Source organism: Mus musculus, chromosome 13 (genome assembly GCF_000001635.26).
Source record: "Mus musculus strain C57BL/6J chromosome 13, GRCm38.p6 C57BL/6J".
Lineage (NCBI taxonomy): Eukaryota > Metazoa > Chordata > Mammalia > Rodentia > Muridae > Mus > Mus musculus.
In genome coordinates this window covers 52,827,900-52,846,718 of record NC_000079.6, presented here as the reverse complement: position 1 = coordinate 52,846,718, position 18,819 = coordinate 52,827,900, and the positions used below count along the sequence as shown (strand labels likewise).

At 49.4% G+C, this 18,819-nt stretch overlaps 1 protein-coding gene and 1 long non-coding RNA gene across 7 annotated transcripts in view; one reads left to right on the top strand and one right to left on the bottom strand.

Moving 5' to 3' along the window:
* The window catches only part of Auh (AU RNA binding protein/enoyl-coenzyme A hydratase), a 94,598-nt gene extending 82,986 nt beyond the window's left edge, over positions 1–11,612 (top strand). Inside the window, exons 8-11 of one of the 2 annotated variants that reach the window (XM_030247133.1) lie at positions 5,655–5,842; positions 7,111–7,161; positions 8,586–8,633; positions 11,168–11,612. In XM_030247133.1, the coding sequence (XP_030102993.1) occupies positions 5,655–5,842; positions 7,111–7,161; positions 8,586–8,633; positions 11,168–11,245 (365 nt within the window). In that variant the 3' untranslated portion in view covers positions 11,246–11,612. The remainder of the gene's footprint in view (positions 1–5,654; positions 5,843–7,110; positions 7,162–8,585; positions 8,634–11,167) is intronic. The other variant, NM_016709.2, reaches the window with a different exon arrangement.
* Positions 1,404–17,641, bottom strand: Gm33315. Of its 5 annotated transcripts, none has more exons than XR_003950688.1 (5): positions 15,719–17,447; positions 13,858–14,087; positions 8,293–9,148; positions 3,972–4,157; positions 1,404–1,927 (listed from the first exon to the last, which is right to left on the bottom strand). It is a non-coding gene; the product is annotated as a predicted gene, 33315 (long non-coding RNA). The 5 variants fall into 5 exon arrangements; XR_003950686.1 differs by lacking the exon at positions 1,404–1,927 and adding an exon at positions 17,500–17,641 and having other exon boundaries at positions 3,505–4,157; positions 15,719–17,018; XR_003950687.1 differs by lacking the exon at positions 1,404–1,927 and adding an exon at positions 17,500–17,641 and having other exon boundaries at positions 3,505–4,157; positions 15,719–15,789.
* Positions 17,642–18,819: the final 1,178 nt, after the last annotated feature.

Below are 18,819 nucleotides of genomic sequence, written 5' to 3'. Positions count from 1 at the left end.
TCATGTATGCATACTGTGTCATGTGTGTGCACTTGGTCATGCATGCTTGCATGTGTGCTGTGCACATCACTTCATGTGTGTGCTCCGTGTCATGTATATGCACCACATCATTGTACCATGTAACATGTGTACACCATGTAACATGTGTACACTGCATCATGCATGTGCACCGCATCATGTGTGCTCACCATGTCATGTGTGCGCTCCATGTCATGTATGTACACCACATCATGTGTGCGTACCATGTAACATGTGTGCACCATGTAACATGTATGCACTGCATCATGTGTGCATGACACGTCATTTACTCCTCATTGTCATGGGCAGGTCCAGAAACTGTGCCCTCACCTTACTCTCTCCCCATTTCCTTGTGTTTTAAAGAGGACTCGTTAGCACGTTGTTTCCCCTTCCTCCTCAGCCTGGGAAGGACGAGGATCATTGTTGGCTTTTGAAAGCTCTGAAGGTTTTCTAGAAAGAAATGGAGGAAGGGACTCCTGTTGGTGTTGCATGGTCTGCCCTGTTGGATGGGATGATCAGCCCCAGAGGCTTACTCGGTGGGCTGACATCCCCTGGAGAGGTTGTTAGACTGGGACCTCTCTCTCCCTTGTATCTTACCTCTCCTGAGTCACACTATGCCAGGAGGCAACCCTCACACCTTGCACATCAGGGCAGGACCCAGAATGTTGGCTGGAGGCAGAGGGAGCCTGCAGCAAAGGCCTGCGACCCCGAGAGGCTTGGAGCCAGACAACAGGCACAGCTTCCTGGGTTCCTGACCTACAGAACCTGGGAGACGAGAGATGTTGTTTTCTTTGGTAGAGTCCTATGCAGTGCACCATAGCTGACTACCACAGCCCTATCATCTGGCCATAGGAATGAAGAAACCTCTTCTCGGTAAAGAGCTTAGTAAAGAGTTTGGAAATATTATTGCATAATTGGTTTTCAACATTTAAGATGTAAGGGGTGGGGGAGCTGGAGAGATGGTTCAGCAGTTATGAGTACTACCTTGTAGACACCCAAGTTCAGTTTTCAGCACCCAGATGGTGGCACCCAGCTACAAGGGGGGATCCTCTGGTCTCTGTATGTCCATTTACACACACATACATACAAAGGCACACACACACAGAGGCGCACACACACACACACACACACACACACACAGGCACATACACAGAGGCACACACACACACACACACACACCTTTTTAAATGTAAGGAAAACACAGAACACAGTGATAAGCAGAGCTCTCAGAGTGGCCTGGCCCTGTGACAGCTCATGCCAGCAGTCAGCTATGGTCAGTGTGAAAGTTGTGCTTCCAGCAAAGCCGCTGTGTCCGAGAACCTCAGGCAGGGCTCCTTAAAGCCGGGTTCCTCTGTGTCATGTTAACAAAACATAACAAAACACCTGTTCTATTTGGTAGACTTGGTATTCATCACAGAAAGAGACCCAGCCTCTTGATACTTGAGATAATCTATAACAAGTTCATGTAAATAGGAATTGAAGTGGGGGAGCACCACATGGGAGAGTAGACATGGTCACAGGCATGTAGTGGCATGGCGCCTTATGCTGGCAGCTTGAGGGAGCTAGCTGGTGCCATACAGGCTTCAGTGGCTCCCTCTTCCTGGCTGCTGCCCCCGAGAGCTTCAAGCCACGTGGATGATATGTCGATGATAGAGGCCTGCTGCCTGCAAGGTCTCCGCTTACATGAGACTTGCAGACTCCACTTGGCTTGGGTAAGAAGCAGCTATCGTGAGGTAGCCATTTGTTCTCTGGATGTCCCGAGGACCCTCCTGGAGTTCAGCCTGCAGACTGCTCGTGGTGCAGAGCACTCTGTGCTGCTGGGTAGTGGCTGGAAATGGTCAGAGTGCGCTTTGGCTGTCTTCTCATAGCTTTCAGAATGAGGACCATCCATCTGGCTGGCAGCATTGTGCTTTTAGAACATTAAAAGACATGAGGCCGATTATGGCTTAGGGTGTAGCTCTGAGGCCGGGCTCTCACCACAATTAACAAGGTCCTGGGTTAGAGCCCCAGAAATCACAGAACGAGAAGCTAAGACCCTGAGAACGATATCTCAGCAAATACTTTTTGTTAAAGACAGAAAAGTACATAGAAACATTTAAGAAGCGTTGTTTTGTCTGTAATATGTGAAACTCCAGTGTATCTTCCACTAACAGTGTATAGGCACTATTAGAAAGGCTTGTAGTAACGAATTCTGAAATGTTAAAGCTGCCTTACATCGCCTCATTTGCTGCCAGTTGCCTAGCTGACCTTGTGAAAATAACTGATGTGTAAGCTGTGTTTTTTGGTCCAGTCCTTAAACATTCTAGTTTTTCTAAGTGAGGTGTCGGCAGGAGCCAGGCACTGGGTAGTTCAGGATGTTCTGCCATCTGTCTGTCCATCCATCTGTCCGTCCGTCTGTCCATCAGCCAGTTGATTTTTCTCCTCATATGTTCTGGCATTGGACTCTCTGCACCCATTGCCTTACAACATGCTCAAAGCATGGATGGTAGAGATCATTCAGATACTCAGCTGGTCACAGATCGAAGGCTACATATGACAGTTATTTTTATGTGATTGTGACACATAGAGAAAGTCAGGTGTGTGAGCATGGGGCCTGGTCTACTGAGAAGGCTTTGTCTGAAGCCTCTGACACAGCTCTGTGTGTCTGTTGCATGAAAGGGCATCTGCTGCAGTGTGGGGCTCTGTTATGAGAGAGGATTTATAAGGAGTTCCGGAGTCAAAAGCCACTGTTAATTTTGTTGGTAAAATTCCTTGCTATGCCCCGTGTAGCTTTCAACTTGAAGTCCATGTGCCAAGTGTCCCCTTTTGTTAGTATAGATTCTTTCTCTATGAAGTCAAGAGGAGGGAGAGATGAAGGACAAACCAGCCAGGCCGAGCTTTGACGCTTTTACAGTTTACATTTCATACCAGATGGCTCCAAATTATGTTCAGTTGTTTGTATATTACGCTATAATTGATTGTGAACTGTCAAAGCTTTCTTAAGGGAAGTTGCGTCTGTCTGCTGTCTGCACTTAGCCTTGAGAGCTGCGGTGTGGGAGAAGAGCTGAAGTCTCCACTGTCAGCTCACCACTGACCCCGGGCTCTTGACCTGTCTAAGGCAGCCAAGGTTACGCGGGTGGCAACTTACTGGGCTAAAAAATTGTATTTCTCCCCTGGCAAAAGCTTGCTCCGCCTGAGCCTCTGTTTTATGTAGTGGACCCTCGGAAGGCGGCTATCTAGGGTTTTTTGGTTTAGTTTTTTTTTTTTTTTTTTTTTGGTTTTTTTTTGCCTTCCATTAAATAATGGAGATCATCAGTCAGGTCTGACATTTCCAGTGTACTTCCATCCCACTCAAATAACGTGTAAATGTGAAGTGTCGGTGATGTGACCAAATCTGTCTTGCCCATCAAGCTTGTGACTGCTGATTGTCTACCCACTTCCACCCTACCGGAAACAGAGGCCCAGTTTCATTCCTCATGCCCCCACCCCCACCCCCCACCCCCCAGCTGTCCGTGAGCCAGCTCTGCCAGTGAGTAGTCACAAGCAGAGGTGACTGGCCATTGTTTCATTCCCATCTTCCCCAAGTCGAGGGCTTCTATTTGCCCCGTCCCTTTCTTTCTGCAGACTTTATGGCAAGGTTTCAGCAGCCATTTTGGGCCCCCGAGCTGCCCTAGAGACCAGAGGATACATAGTGTGACTGACAGCAATGAGAAACACATTGGGAATCTGCTTACAAGCTTGTAGAAGTTCTTTGTCATCTTTATGCATCCTTGAGAAAACTGGTCCCCCAAATGTTTGGATTGTGAGTGTGTGAGTGGTGTGAATGGGCTTCAGAGAGCAGTTAAGCCAGGATGGTAAACCATGTATATGCCTTGCTGAAGAGGCCGCATTTAGTGAAGCAGGCAGTGGGAAGGTTGAAGATTGCGGGGATCACATGGAACGCTGAGTGAGGGACCCCCCCTCCCTTGGCTCACCCTGGAGACATAAGCCTCGGCTCCGCACAGAGGAGTGACTGTCCCACATTCTCTCAGGCACCTCAGAGCGGAAGTGCTGCGTGAGCGTGGGTCAGGACCTCACCAGGGCCCACTGGCTCCCAACATCCATGGCTCCAGCCTCAGTAGGAAACTCGCAGTGTTGTCAAGTGTCCAGTAGGTTAAAATCTGCAAATTAGGAATGATTTTTAAGGATTAAAATGTTCTCAGTTGGGGCCGGAGAGATGGCTCAGTGGCTAAGAGCCCTTACTGCTCTAGAGGAGGACCTAAGTTTGGTTCCCAGCATGCATTTGGGCAGCTCACAGCCACCCGCAACTTGAGCTTTAAGGGACCTGGCCCGTCTTCCTAGCCTTTCCCCCAGAAGATGCTGCAGTGAGTTGGTCTATGGGTTGATGTGTTAGCCCCTGACCTGTGCTTACCCCCAACTGGGCGGTTGTCTTGTCTTTCCTTGGCTCAGCTCTTGGAGCCCTAGAGGACAGAGCTAAGACCAGGTGTGAAGTGCTGACTGCAGAGCCAGCTTCCCCGGGAGAGAGGAGAACACATCTGAATGAGGAGGAGAGTGAGTGTGAGAGTGAGTGAGTGTGAGTGTGTAAGTGAAAGTGAGAGTGTGTGAGTGGGTGAGTGTGAGAGTGTGTGTGAGTGTATGAGTGAGAGTGTGAGTGAGTATGAGTGAATGAAAGTGTGTGTGAGAGCGTGTGAGTGAGTTAGTGTGAGTGAATGAAAGTGGGAGTGAGTGTGAGCATGAGTGAGTGTGAGTGAGTGAATGTGTGAATATGAGTTAGTGTGAGAATAGGTGAGTATGAGAGTGAGAGAGTGAGTGAGTGTGTGAGTGAATGTGAGTGTGTGAGTGAGAGTATAAGAATGTATAAGAGTGGGTGAGTATGAGAGTGAGAGTGAATGTTTGAATATGAGTGAGTGTGAGAGTAGGTGACTGTGAGAGTGAGTGAATGTGAGAGTATGAGAGTGTAAGAGTGTGAGAGTATGAGTATGAGAATGGATGAGTGTGAGAGTATGAGTGAGTGTGCGAGTGAATGTGAGAATGAGTGGTGCATGTGAGTGAGAATGTGAATGGGAGTGGATAAGTGTGAGAGTGAGTGAGTGAGGGTAGGAGTGTGTGTGAGTGAATGAGGGCATGTAAGAGTGTGAATGAGTGTTAGTGAGCAAGCGAGTGTCTTCGGCAGTGGGCAGACCTTCCTTCAGGAACATTGAAGGGTTTTTGCCTTAGTTGCTTTCATTTCCACTGAATTAGAATGCGCTTACAATGCACACACCATCAAGGTTTCTCACGAGTTTATGAATTGAACTTGTCAGAACTTGCTAACTTCTTCCCAGGCTGGAATAGAAGCTCCAGGGAACTGTTCCTGGTAGGTGGCTCCCTGGTGGCCCTGATTGTCGGCTGCTGGTTGCTGGCATGGCACTGTCTGTTGCCAGGGCTGGGGAGCAGGGCCTGTCTTTGCCAGACCTGCCTTGCCTGAAGAACGTACCAGGTGTCCAGGTGGCCACACCACTCTATGACATGACGTTCTGAAGTGCTATCTGTGTTGTTGAGGTGGTAACTCCAGATACCGCAGCCTTTCCTGAAGCGCATATTATCATCGGGCCCTGTTTTAATTTTAGGACTGACTTCAAATCATTGCGTGCTGTCTTTCTCCTCTCCCCCTTCAGGAGGGACACAGAGATTACCACGTGCCATCGGGATGTCCCTGGCTAAGGAACTCATCTTCTCTGCCCGAGTTCTTGACGGTCAAGAAGCCAAAGCTGTGGGCTTGATCAGCCATGTGTTAGAACAGAACCAGGAAGGGGATGCAGCCTACAGGAAGGCGCTGGACCTGGCGAGAGAGTTTCTACCTCAGGTACTGTGAGAGCACCTGTGTGTGTCACTCGAGATCAAGCATAGCACCCACCTCATGCACTGAGGTGGCCCTGTCCCGCCTCTCAAGTAAAACGGTTAAAATTAAGATTTGAAAGTAATCTGAGGGTTGTGTTGTATTACCAACAGACACATCACTTGTGCTACACACACACACACACACACACACACACACACACACACACACACACAGAGTGTAACTTCCTAGTAAATTGTCTTTGCTTGTATACCAACTCAGTACTCTAACCTAAGACATCTCTATGGAGAGAGAGCAATTGGGGGGGTGGGAGGGGAGCACTGTCTCACATCCAGGCATGTGGAACGACACTGCATCCTAGCAAGTTGGGAGACTGTGTGCACACGCCCGCGGAGGCCAAGGTTTGCCATTGGTGTCTTCCTCCATTTTCCTCCACCTCATATATCGGAGAGGAATCTCTTCCTTGGGCCCTGAGCTTTATAGTTCAACTTAACCTGTCCACTCAGCGCAGTCTGCTTGCTTTTGCCTCCCTAAGTGCTGCCACGCTAACCTGCTATTCATGTGTGTTGGAGATGTGAGCTCCCAGTAAGCCTATTACCCACTAAGCCTTCTCCAGAGCCTCACAATGTTGTATTTTAATATAAAAGGCCATTCACTTCTAAATACAGCAAGTGGATGCTCAACTCCTGTAGACCGATGTAAATCAAGATCAAAGAACTCCGCTCTGGCTGGAGAGGATGGCCGCCTCTAGGGCAGCTGAGCTTCCACAGTACTGAAGGTTGCTGCTGCTCTTCTCAGAGAGGGTGTCTGGTTCTCCCTTCCATAACCCAGACGTACCTGAGGGCATACGTCCGTGTGTCCTCCTGTCACTGCAGTCAGCTGTCCATGCTGACACAGGAGAGGTCCCAAATAAAGAAGTGTGGCTTGGAGCCCCCTTGACAGCTCCAGCTCCTCTCCAGCCTGACCTTCTGGCATTGCCGCTGGTTAGTGCGGTGGTGAGCCAGGCCGACCTCTGTACTCCCCTTGTTTCGCTTGTGAGGACAGTAACTGAGGCAGGCTGGGCACAGAGGACGCCCACCTCCTGCTGCCTTCGAGACCCAGTTTGATCAGTGACAGCCACTCCGCAGTTGAAGCTCAGATGATGAGTTTAGCATCTCAGCTGCTGTTAGCCGATCCATGGGTCCAGCACTGGGAATATGTGAATTACACTGAGGAGTTCCTCATAATTTGCATTAAGTAGTAATTAGAGCTTTCTTCTTTACTTTGAATTTCAGGGGCCTGTTGCAATGAGAGTGGCCAAACTAGCAATTAACCAAGGGATGGAGGTGAGTGCTGATGGGGAAGGTGGCTGCTCCGCAGAGCCAGTCTTCCGTGTGAGTGTGATTTCCGAGTCTCTGAGTACAGCTGTTACCATGGTGATGGATGTTGCTGGGGTTCCTCCTAGGGCCATTGTTGCAAAATTCAGGGGACCCCTACAGCCTATGGAGCCTTGTTCCTTTTGACATTGCTTTAGTGAGGTCATCAGCCAGGCCCTGGGGAAACAGACTCCTCAGCGAGACCACACTTGTATCAGTAATTCATGAAGTGCCGCTTGGCTCCACGCTGAGTATTGCTTTTTACCTGGAATCGCAGAGTATGTGTGCAGGGAGAGCCAGTGAGCACAGGCTAGTCTTGAAGAGTTTGGGTGTCACACTGGTAACATGAATTCAAAAGAGAAGGGTCCTAGACTAGGAGAGCAGCGGAGAGTGCAGAGTCTCATACCCTGTGGGGGTGAGGGACAGAGAGAGGGAGGTGTGTGTGTGTGTGTGTGTGTGTGTGTGTGCGCGCGCGCGCAATTCGCTTGCACAAGCATTTGTTTGCACACTGAGACCAAAGAAGAGTGTCAGGTGTCCTCTCTCAGGTTCTGTTACTACTTTAAGGGAGGGTCTTTTCTTGAACATGGAGCTTGTCGCTGTTGCTGGTGGTGGTGGTGGTTTGTTTGTTTCTTTGTTTGTTTGTTTTGGGGTGTTGTTGTTGTTTGGGTTTTTTTGGCTAAGTTGGCAGCCAGCAAGCTCCATTGACCCTCCTGTCTGCACCCTCACCCTCCAGTGCTAGAGTGGCAGGCATGTAGGCCCACGCACGCCCGGCTTCTTACATGAGTGTGGGGATTCGAACTCGGGTCCTCATGCTTCCAGAGCAGGTACTCTTAGCTGTGTGAGCCATCTCTCCCTGCAGCTTTGGCATTCAGTTATTGTGGTTGTCTGAAAAACTCCTCCTCCTCTGCACACAGGGCCCCCAAGCTTCCTTGGCTGCGAGGCAGTGTCCGGAGAGTGGGCTTGCACGCACTGAATGCTGTGTCATAAAATTACGAGCGATTGCCTTACCTCAGTGCCTTAATAATCTTAACAATATTTGCAGAGACACCTCAGATAGGCCTTACCCAGTGCTAGGCAAATCTTCAGACCACACTTACTTACCCCTCATTTGGTGAATACTGAGGCTAGCCCCCTGTCAGACATGCCTCTGAAGTGAGGCTAGCCCCCTGTCAGACATGCCTCTGAAGCACAGAGAGGTCGAGTAACTTTCCCCGGTTGCACAGTTCCCAGATGGTGCATCAGGATGTGAATCCGAGGGCTTACGGGTCTCAGGCTGCGCATCCTCCTGAGCAAGGGGGCTGTGTGGGAGGACTCGGTTTAGGATGGGGCTATTGAATTTGAGTGTGCATTGAATCTACCTTATTCTGCTGAAATGAATTATGTTTTCTCCTCAGGTCGACTTAGTAACAGGGTTAGCCATAGAAGAAGCCTGCTATGCTCAGGTATGTAACATGGTGACAGATCCAGAGAGTAGGTACAGCACTGCCATCCTCAGGGGCAGGGCCATCTGGGTTGGCAGGAGTTGCTGCTGAGATTTTACAGCGGCGATATTTACGGCTCAGTGGCCGTCCCTGGGCTTCTGAGCCTTCTCTCTCCACAGGAAAAGCAAAGTGTATGGTTATATCGATAGACACACATCCCCAGAAGCGAAAGTCTTTGTCAAGGTGTATGTTCTCGATCAAAGCTCTCCCCCAGAGTGCGAGCTGAGCAGACCCCGCGCTGACACGGTGCTCACCGGGCAGGGTCGGGGCTGCGGTGACTCCTCAGTGTCCCCGTCAGCTTCAGGTCAGGAGCTGAGCTCATGCGCCAAGGCAAGACCAAGAAGTGGAGCTTCTGACACACGGTGAAAAGGTAGCAGTGAAGCTACTGACATAACCGTCTGAGACAGTTCCAAAAAAATCGACAATGGGAAATCCTCGTCCAAGGTCTCAGCAAAGATCACACTGATCCCGCACGCCTGTAACAAGAGAAATGCATGGGCGTGTTCTTCGTAGTCAAGACCTTTAACAACGTCTACCCAAGCTCTAGAGCACAGAACTAGTAAACGCTGGTGGCCGACATCATGATCTGTACAGTAGGAAGTCCGTGTTTGGGGGAGGGGGACCCAGCACCATTCAGAAGTCAGTCCTGTGGGGCGTGGTGGTGCACACCTTTAATCTCAGCAGTCCAGAGGCAGGGGCAGAGCAGAAACAGGCGTGAATGCCAGGTCAACCAGGGCCACACAGTAAAGTGAGACCTTGTCTCAAAGCAAACACAAAAAAGTCTGACCATTTAATAATGCTGGACATTCTATAACAGCAAGCATCTCAGCTCATTATTTAGTGAGTAAAAGGTTGATTCCAAGTCCAAGGACAAGATGCAGAATAGATAGCTGGGTGTGGCCAGAAGATGAAGCTGGGAAACCAAGAGTGCCCAGGTTCAAGGCTTTGTGATGCTGGTGACAGAGCTCGTAAGTCCATCTGGGGCTGAGTTCCGAGACTCACACGGCCCGCACCAGTCAAGATACTTTAACAAAAGGACACCAACCACTCAGTGGAGAGCAGACAGGAGCGAGAGCAACATGGAACATCCGGGCATCCACATATATGATGCACACGGCCTTACCCTTTGCACCAAACGTGGTTCCGTCCCAGTGGCCGGGAAAGCCGCCACTGTACAGTATAGTCGGAGGCTTGGCCTTGGTTATGGTGATGTAAAGCCACCGAAGAGAGAAGACGAGAGAGAAGAGCGGAGGGTCTGACTCCGTTAAAATTCACTTCTGCTCAGTAGAACTCGGCTGGAAGGATGGAAAGGGGTGAGCTGGGAGCCAGCCTTCCCACAGTGTAGACCCAGTAAAGGCCTCACATCCAAGACACCACAGTAAGGTAGTGAAAACCCACTGTAGAAACGGACAAGAGCCCCGAGTAGCCTCCTCACCGCAGTAGGCGAGCAGGTGACAAACTGTACCCTGAGACTGTGCTGCAAACGCCTGTCATTTGGAAGCTGAAATCTATGAAGTATGTGTTAAGTGACCAGAAGTCAGAACAGTGGGCACTGACTCTCACTGTGGCTACTAGGGTTAGTGGTTCAGTGACCCCAAGATAGATGTCAGTTTGAGATAAGGCCGAGTGTCCACTGACCACGTCACCCAGCAACTGTGCCCCTTGATGTTTACTGAGACAAGGTGAAAACCTGCTGCTAAACTTTGTTCACAATTGCTAATCTAGAAACAGTCAACGTGCGCTTCAGAGTCAGGTCTAGAGACACAAGACTAAAATTCAAGAAAGGGCAAGGCTAGCCTGTGGTAACAAGACTTTGAAGATAGCTTCAACTACATAGTGAGACTCTGTCTCAAGAATAAATAAAAAGAGGTCCTTGTATAGGTGATACACCACCTGGTACATCTGTGTGGTAGAATATTGCACAGCGAGAAGAAGGGGGGAGCTGTCAAGTAACAAAATGGCACAAAGGAACCTTGAATTCACAGTGCTCCAGGGAAGGTTTCAGTCTGAAAGTACTGGCTACTGAGTGACTCCCGACGCCCAGTGACATTCTGGAAGAGGTGTTTGGCAGGTTGGGGATGAGTACGTAGCGAACTAAGGATGCCTGGGGCAGCTGAGCCCTTCTGTACACTGTGGTGACAGGTGATGTTGCACTTCTTTCAAAACCCACAGAGCGTACAAGTGCGTGAGACCACCGACTCCTCACAAGGTAGCCGCTGTGTGCTCTGATCCAGGCCATTGGACATGGGAGAGCACGGGGGTCTCCACTTCCTGAGCTTTTCATTTGTTTAGCTTCTGGAAATCAGATATCTCATGTTTAAAGCATAGTAGAAATGGAAAAAATTTGGGGGGGTTAAAAATAGTTTGGCCCCATTGTTAGGAGACTTGTTCAAAGGACTCTCGGCCTTCCCAGCAGCTGCTGGTGGCTCTTGTAGTTAATGCTTGATCCACTGTTGTGGTTTATATTTTTGTGTGTGTCATGTTTTGTCTCTTAGACCATCTCAACAAAGGACAGACTGGAAGGTCTTCTTGCTTTTAAGGAGAAAAGACCTCCTCGCTACAAGGGAGAATAGGAGGAGAGCCCGCCGCAGCCTCCCATAGTGCTGGAAGTGGTTCAGAGCCACCCCGTGCTGCCATGGGAAATTGCAGTGACCAAAGTGGAGAGTGGGTTCTCACTACACCCGGAGCAGGCCCATCTGTACTCAAGCCACTGTGCGCCATGTCATATTTATTCAGATTTATAAAGCTAGCAATGTCCGTGGTCAAAACACGTAAAAATTAGGTATATGTTTTTAATATTTCCCGCATATCAGGCTTTGTCGTTAATTTTTTAATGTGAATAATTTATATTGCACACTCTAGGAAATAATTGATTGTATGTCTACCATGCTGCATTAAGAAAATAAAACTATTTCTGTATCCCAAAAATGTGAAGTTATACCAAATGTAGTTGCTGAGTAATTATGTACATGCGAGCATACACATGTGTGTACATAGGAACACACACATGTGCATGCACAAACACACACACACACATGTGCTACGAGCATACAAATGCCCATCGCCACCAGAGGACCTGGGTGGACAGTCTGAGGGAAACCCCTCTAGTTTCAATAAAGCCAATGGAGAGTGATTTGAGAATCCGCGTCTTGCCCCTTGCCCAACATTTCAGAACAGATTTCAGAGTAAAGTCTCTTTGCTGACCCTGCCGAGGAACCATGTGACACGGTCCCAGAACAGGGGTGAAGGGTCAGCCCATCAGTGGTTCTGCTTGGCTTCAAGCCACAGTGTCTTCGGCAGAGGTGTCCCGGGCTGGGCCTGGCTGTGCTTTCACAGAGCTTGATGCTTGCTGAAGACTGCAGTGGGCTTCCTGTCCCGCCACACACATGCATCCTGCATTCCCTTCCCTCCTACCACACACATGCATCCTGCATGCCCCTCCCTGCTGCCCTGCCCTCACATCCTCACCCTGAGCCTGCTCTGCTGTTTGGGAGTGCACCGATGTGATTCTTAAATTTCTCAAGAGAGAACAATGGCACCAGCCACCACCTCTGCCACTGAGCTGCAGATCAGAATGTCTATCCGTCTATCTGCTAGCCCAGCTAACCAGCTGACCCCCCCCCACCCCCACCATCTGATGTCAGACTGCCACACCCTTGATCTTCAGCCTGAAACCTTGGCCAGGGGGGTGACTGTCCTTTAGACTTCCCAGGGTCATGTCCTGTCTGTCCACGACACGCTGAACATCTCACAGTTATTCTAACTGAGCTGGAAATGGTACTGGTAATGGAAGAGGATGAGGATTTGGGGACCAGGTCAGCAGTTGATGATTGGTCACCACTTGGTTTCCTAACAAGTTGTGAAGCGGAGAGCAAAGTCCTATAGCAACTTAAGACAGGGAGGCAGCAGGATCAGGTGCTGGTCCTTGGTGGGTTTGCCTTCCCTGGGTTTTCTTTTGCTGCCACCCCCGAGGCCAGCCATTGTGGAGGGCTGGCTTGGACTCATAGACCTTGCCACCCAGCATGGAGTATCTGTGTACAGTCATGGTCACATCTGTTCTTTTTGTTGTATTTTTCTGTTTTGAAACAGCCTCGTGTGGCCCAGGCTGGCTTCCAAGTTGGCTGTGTAGTCAAGGATGGCCTTAAACTTGTGATATTCCTGTCCCCACCTCTAGGTGCTGGAATTGCAAGCATGCACCATACCTGGTTTTCTGTAGCATTGGGGCTGAGTCCCAGGGCTTCATGTATGCCAGGCAAGAATACCACCAATCCAACTACAGCCCTAGCACTTGAAGTAGCCGAAACTGGTGGCTAGGTCTGTATGTGTGGGCTAAAGAAGGCAGTTACCCTCCAAGAGGCAAAAGCAAACAAAGCATTTCACTTCATCTCAGCAGGAGACCTGCTGGTTCTGATGGAGGAAACCTACAGACCACAGAGGCCCCTAGTGACTGCTGGAACACTCATACTTCTAGCACTTGAGAAGCACAGGCAGGAGAATCATGCTTTAAAGGCCAGCCTTGCTCTGCCTCCCAGTTAAAAGTTCCTGCAGAGGACCCAAGCCTGGTGTCCAGCACCTCGAATGAGGTGGCTCACAGCTGCCTCTGATTCCAGCTCCAGTGGGTTCGGTGCCCCCTACTGGCCACTGTGGGCACCTGCACACATGCTCATCCATGCATGCAGACACATAAATAGTACATGATTTAGACAGGGTTTCACAATGTAGCTCTGGCTGTCTTAAAGTTCCCTGTGTAGATCAGACTGGCCCCGAATTTTACAGAATTTGCCTGCCTCTGCCTCCCTAGTGATGGGGCTAAAGGCGTGGATTTTCATGTCAGTCCCATTTTGTGTGTGTGTGTGTGTGTGTGTGTGTGTGTGTGTGTGTGTGTGATTGTGCATATGTGGATGAGTGAGGGTTATGTACAGGTGTCAGTGCCTGTAGAGACATTGGCGCTCCCTGGAGCCTGGTTTACAGGCAGTTGTGACCGACCCAATGTGGGTGCTGGGAATTGAACTCCACAAGAGCAGCAAATGCTTGTCACCCCTGAGCCAAATCTCCAGCACAAAATAAATACCAAAAAAAAAAAAGTTATAGATTTTTTTGTGGTTATCTCTTTGATTTCAAGGATCATCTCAGATTTTTGTTTTCTACACTGAAAGATCTGTTTTCTCCACCAACCAAGACTTACCCCTTTATCAAATACAGCTTGTCCGGCAGGGTCATTTCCCCAGCAGCAATGGGAAGGATGCTTTTCAGCGGTGGGGGTGTCGGTTCTTGGATCCAGGGCTTGGAGGAAACACACCCTTTCAGATAGCTTGTTTGTGCTGGCTGTGGCCCTCTCCTTTGCTTGACCTTCATGTCCACTTGGATGGCATGACCTCCACTGACTCTCATTTGGAGTCCAAAGATCCTGACAGGCTGACATTTTAAAATAATAAGTCCATTATTTGTCTACCTGACCTAGTTAAATATTAACTGACGAGTATGTCTGGTTATTGGGCTTTATCGAAAAGCCAGTTGAGATTATTTTTTTTTCATACTATGTTAAAAATAACCATGGTACACGTGTCACAAAATGAAAATGCGTGAAAGTTGCTAGTTGATAATCTAAACAAATAAGAGCTATTTTATACTAATGAAGCAGGGTGCAGATTGCGATTAGGGAACAAGGAGAGTCACGTAAATCCTGTACTCAAAATATCTGTGTTTCAAGCCCTAAAATTCCTACAGACACCCAGCTCCGTCTTGTCCCAGCTCTCCCTTCTGGAACGTTCAAAGCCCGCCTCCCCTCCCTGCCGGAGGACAGCACTTGAGCCTCAGACAGTTGGCGGTTGGTGACCGTTTTCTAAATGTTCAGGGCAACAGGAAAGCCAGGGCCTGGTAGGGAAGATTGAGGAATCCAAAGAGAGTGCACACAGACACTATGGATGCACCACCCTGTCTCTCGCTTGTTCACATTTTGAGAAGGTGGATAGGAAGGTGGCCCTTCCTTGGCAAGTGACAGATCTCTGGGGACAACTGCTCATAGGAGCCAGCATGGTTGTTCTTTGTAAAACCCTAACATAAAAAAATGGCATTGGGCTGACAGTGTGGCCAAGTGGTGGAGGCAGGCCTGAGCACACGTGCAGCCCTGGGATCAACTCCCGGCACCACAAAATACAAGTGTTGATGTGGTGCCATAAGGGTATGTTGACATGCCTGTAGAGTATGTTTACGTGTTTAAGGGTATGTTGATAGGCTAGGGTGGCACATTGTCGTTCAGAGGACTGAATTAGGAACCTACCTGGTGATTTTCAGGCCCTGTGTGACTCTCCGTGACATTCAGTCAAGGGCTCACTCTAGCCTCCTATGGTACCCAGGGGAGACCAGCACATTGTCCCAACAAGTCAGGGATTGATCCCAGAACTGGCGACTCAGCACTTTTGTGCTTGCCGGCAGCCAGATGACATAACCGCACCAAAGCTTTGCTGGGTGTGCTGTCTACACAGGGAAGCATGTCCTTTGCCCTGATCTCATGACTTGGGGAGATAAAGGAGGTGTGCTTATCGGATGGTGACAGGCAGGCAGGCGTCAGAGCTGATACTCCCGGCCCCGTATACTGCCCATGTTCTTCTCACTCTAGTGTTAAACAAATCCCTCAGGAAAAGTATGTTATCCAGTTCTAGTTAAAGAAACTGGGTCAGGAGTGGAAGCTGAGTTAGGTGTCTGTGTGTAGGACCTTGGTGCTCACAGACAGCAGAGTACTCCGAGAGATGTGTGGACACCAAGGGTTAGTTGGCCTCTGCTGTGAAGCCCAGAGTAACCTGGCCTTACACCTCACCGATCCATCACTGGGACAAGTGTCAAGCCCGAGAACCACACTGCTCAAGAAGGGACCCCATCTGTGTTCACCACCATCTGGGCTCTTTTCATCATGGCTGACATGCCTCATCTCTCCACCCCGGTCATGCTGGATGCCGTGACCAGCCCCCCTCCCCCCTCCACCCAACCTGGGACAGGATTTTATTGTGTAGCTCTGGCTAGCTTTGAAATTACAGAGATCAACTCACCTCCGCTTCTCAAATGCTGGGATGAAAGGTGTGCATCTCCATGTCCAATCTTGTATCCGGTTCTTAATGCCCTAGTCATGGGGATGATCATGGAGTCACTGGTTTTCTGAGGGCACCCAAGAACTCTAGAGCAAACTTTGGCTCCACCGATACCAAGAGCAAAGCCATAGGCCAAGCATCATTGTTTGTCAGCGGAGTCAGTACTTGCTGCTGTTTATAGAGGTCCAGGCACATTGCACCTGTCTTTATCATTGGTTCTGCCTCACAGTGGTGTTGATGGTACTGTTCATGTTTCATGTTTCAGAGGGGGACAGCTGGGCAAGGAGGGAGGCCCCACAACCATAGAGAGTTTGGGGCCATGTCTAAGAACAGAGGCCCTGGCCTAGTGGTCTAGTAGTGATGGTGGCACACTCCTTTAATTCCAGCACTTGGGAGGCAGAGGCAGGCAGATCTCTGAGTTCGAGGCCAGCCTGGTCTACAGAATAAGATTCAGGATAGACAGAGCTACATGGAGAATGATGTCTCAAAAAACCCAGGGCCCTGCAGGATGGATTGGGGCCCTTAGATGCTGCGGGGTGGGAATAAGTCTCTGCATGGCAGCTGCCCAGTCACAGGAGGTGAGAATTGAAGGTCGCAGAAGAAGCAGCTTGAGACACCCCTCCGCACAGTCCCTTAAACAGGAAGTGGGTGGTCCCAGGCAGGGCTGCTGGGTGAGCACTGTATTAGGCAGCAATGGGGGCCAGCTTTTGTGGAGGGCACCAGCCTGCTGCCTCAGCATGGACGAGGACTGAGATGTGAGGCTCTGCCTTTGTGGCAGATGCTGGCTTCAGGTAGTGGGGGCAGTGGGGGGTTGGGGAGTGAGGTGGGAGAGTCCGGAGGCGGAAATAGGGGACAGTTGGGCCTTAGAATTGAAAACAAGTATGGCCCAGGATGGGTCTGTGCTCCTTGGGGTAATCCAGACTGGGAGGAGTTTGAGCGTGAGAATTGGCACCATTGTGGGCTGGGTAGCCCAGTGGATGAAGACGATGTGAGTTCAGGTCCTAGAGGCCACAATAAAACCAAACCAAAACCAAAACCAAAACCAAAACCAAAACAAAACAAAACAAAACAAAACAAAACAAAACAAAACAAAACAAAAACAAAACAAAGCAAAACAAAACAAAAACAAAAACAAAAACAAAAACCCTCCATGTGGTGGCACGCTTCAATCCAAGTGCTGACAAGTCAGTAGTAGAGGATCCTTAGGACTCTCGGTCAGCTAGCCTGGCCTTTATGGTGAGCTCCAGGTCAGTGAGCAACCCTGTGTCATAAAACAACATGGATAGTGTCTGTGGAACATTATGGTCAAGCCAGTCCTCTGGCCTCCACGTGCATAGACACACCTGAACACGCATGCATGTTCCTGTGCACACACATACCTGAAGGGCATGTTTACAGAGACAGTGTTGGGGGCCTGGACATATGGCTTGCCTTAGAGACAACTGTATTTTCTCATCAGCCAGTGGCTTTCAAGCGCTGTGCTGCTGTTTCCTGTGTCTGGTGGGCCACCTGAGCAGGAGCTGGGCTGGGCTAAGAGCACGTAACTCTCCTGCCCAGGGCTCTGCCCACTCTTGAATCTTGCTATCAAGCTGCCTTCAAGGGCTCCAGCCTCTGAACGTTAAAGTCTAGAGCACGTGGAACCCTTCAGGGCTCAGCACACAGCAATGCGAGGTGCTTCAGAGCAGACACCTGCACCTCCCTCCCCCCCTCCCTGCCCCCCCCCCCCCAACACACACACAAACCAGGATCCCTGTGTCATCCGGCCACAGCTGAGGACTGAAGGCCTCTGGGTGATGGTGTTCGACAAGAAGGTTCTAGACACAGTTGAAAGTTGGCAGCTGCGCCCTGTTGACCTTTTCAAAAATAATGAGTCATGTCACTTTCGGCTTCAGAACGGGTTGAATGAATCAGTTGTGCAGTGTTCGGAAAGCCAAGTGTTTGGGCAAGCCAGATAAGTCCAATGCTGGGCAGCCTCTCCCTCGTTGAGTAATATTTCTTTTTAAGTTGTCTACTAAAAAGGCTTTTTATGAAGCCTAGAACTTGCTTATTAAGAGGGCCATCGTTTGAATGCATTAAAACGTAACTGCAAGATTTACGCGACATCTTTCAAAAGACAGGCAAGGACGGTGGCATTTAACTGGATGGGAGGAAATTCAGATGGCGAACAGTTACGATATAGTTTGGGGGATAGGATCACAGGTAGCCTGTGCTGGATTCGAACTTACTATGCTTCAGAGTAACCTGAACTTCTGACCCTTCTGCCTTCATCTGCCCAGGGCTGGGATTACAAGGCTTCACCACCATATTGGTTAAGGAAGTACTGGGGCTCAAATCCAGGGCGGTGTATATATAAACAAGATAAGGCTAAGCCTCATCTCCAGTCCAGCTTATTTATTTATTCTTAGCACCCCACAGTGACTGTTTGGCATGCTCAGTGCATGAAACTAATTCGCTTTTTATCTAGTCTTTGTGGAAATGTCTGATGTGGAAATGACCTGTTAATCTGCTCTTGAGAAATGATGGGGGCAGGGAGTTTATCAGGCCTACCAGTGACGCCACTGCTCCCAAGAACAGCTGTGATGTTGTGAGGACAGACTCTTTGTGCTCACATCATGCCCCTGTGACCTGTGGTTTTGGTATGCCTGTGTGTGTGAGCATCCTGTATACAGACAAATGTGTCTCTTGAGTTTCCTGAAAAAACAAAACAAAACAAAACAAAACAAAACAAAAACTGAGCAGGTTTAGAACTTTAGATTGTGTTTGAAGTTCTCCAGGCATAAGAATTGAGGTGCTAAGAAAAAGAGACAAGTCTCTGTCCTACCTCAGCCTAAGAGGGCATTGGATCTCCTGGAACTGGAGTTACAGAGGGCTGTGAGTCACCATGGGAAGCCCAGGTCCTTTGGACGAGCAGCCAGTGCTCTTAACTGCTGAGCCATCTCTTCAGCACTTACACTAGTTTCTAAAAGTCAAAAATCAAGGAAAAGTTAAGGTATTCTAAGAGAAACCATAGCTGGGCATTTGTCAGTAGTGGATTGCTTTATTGGTAAAGAATCAAGTGAGTT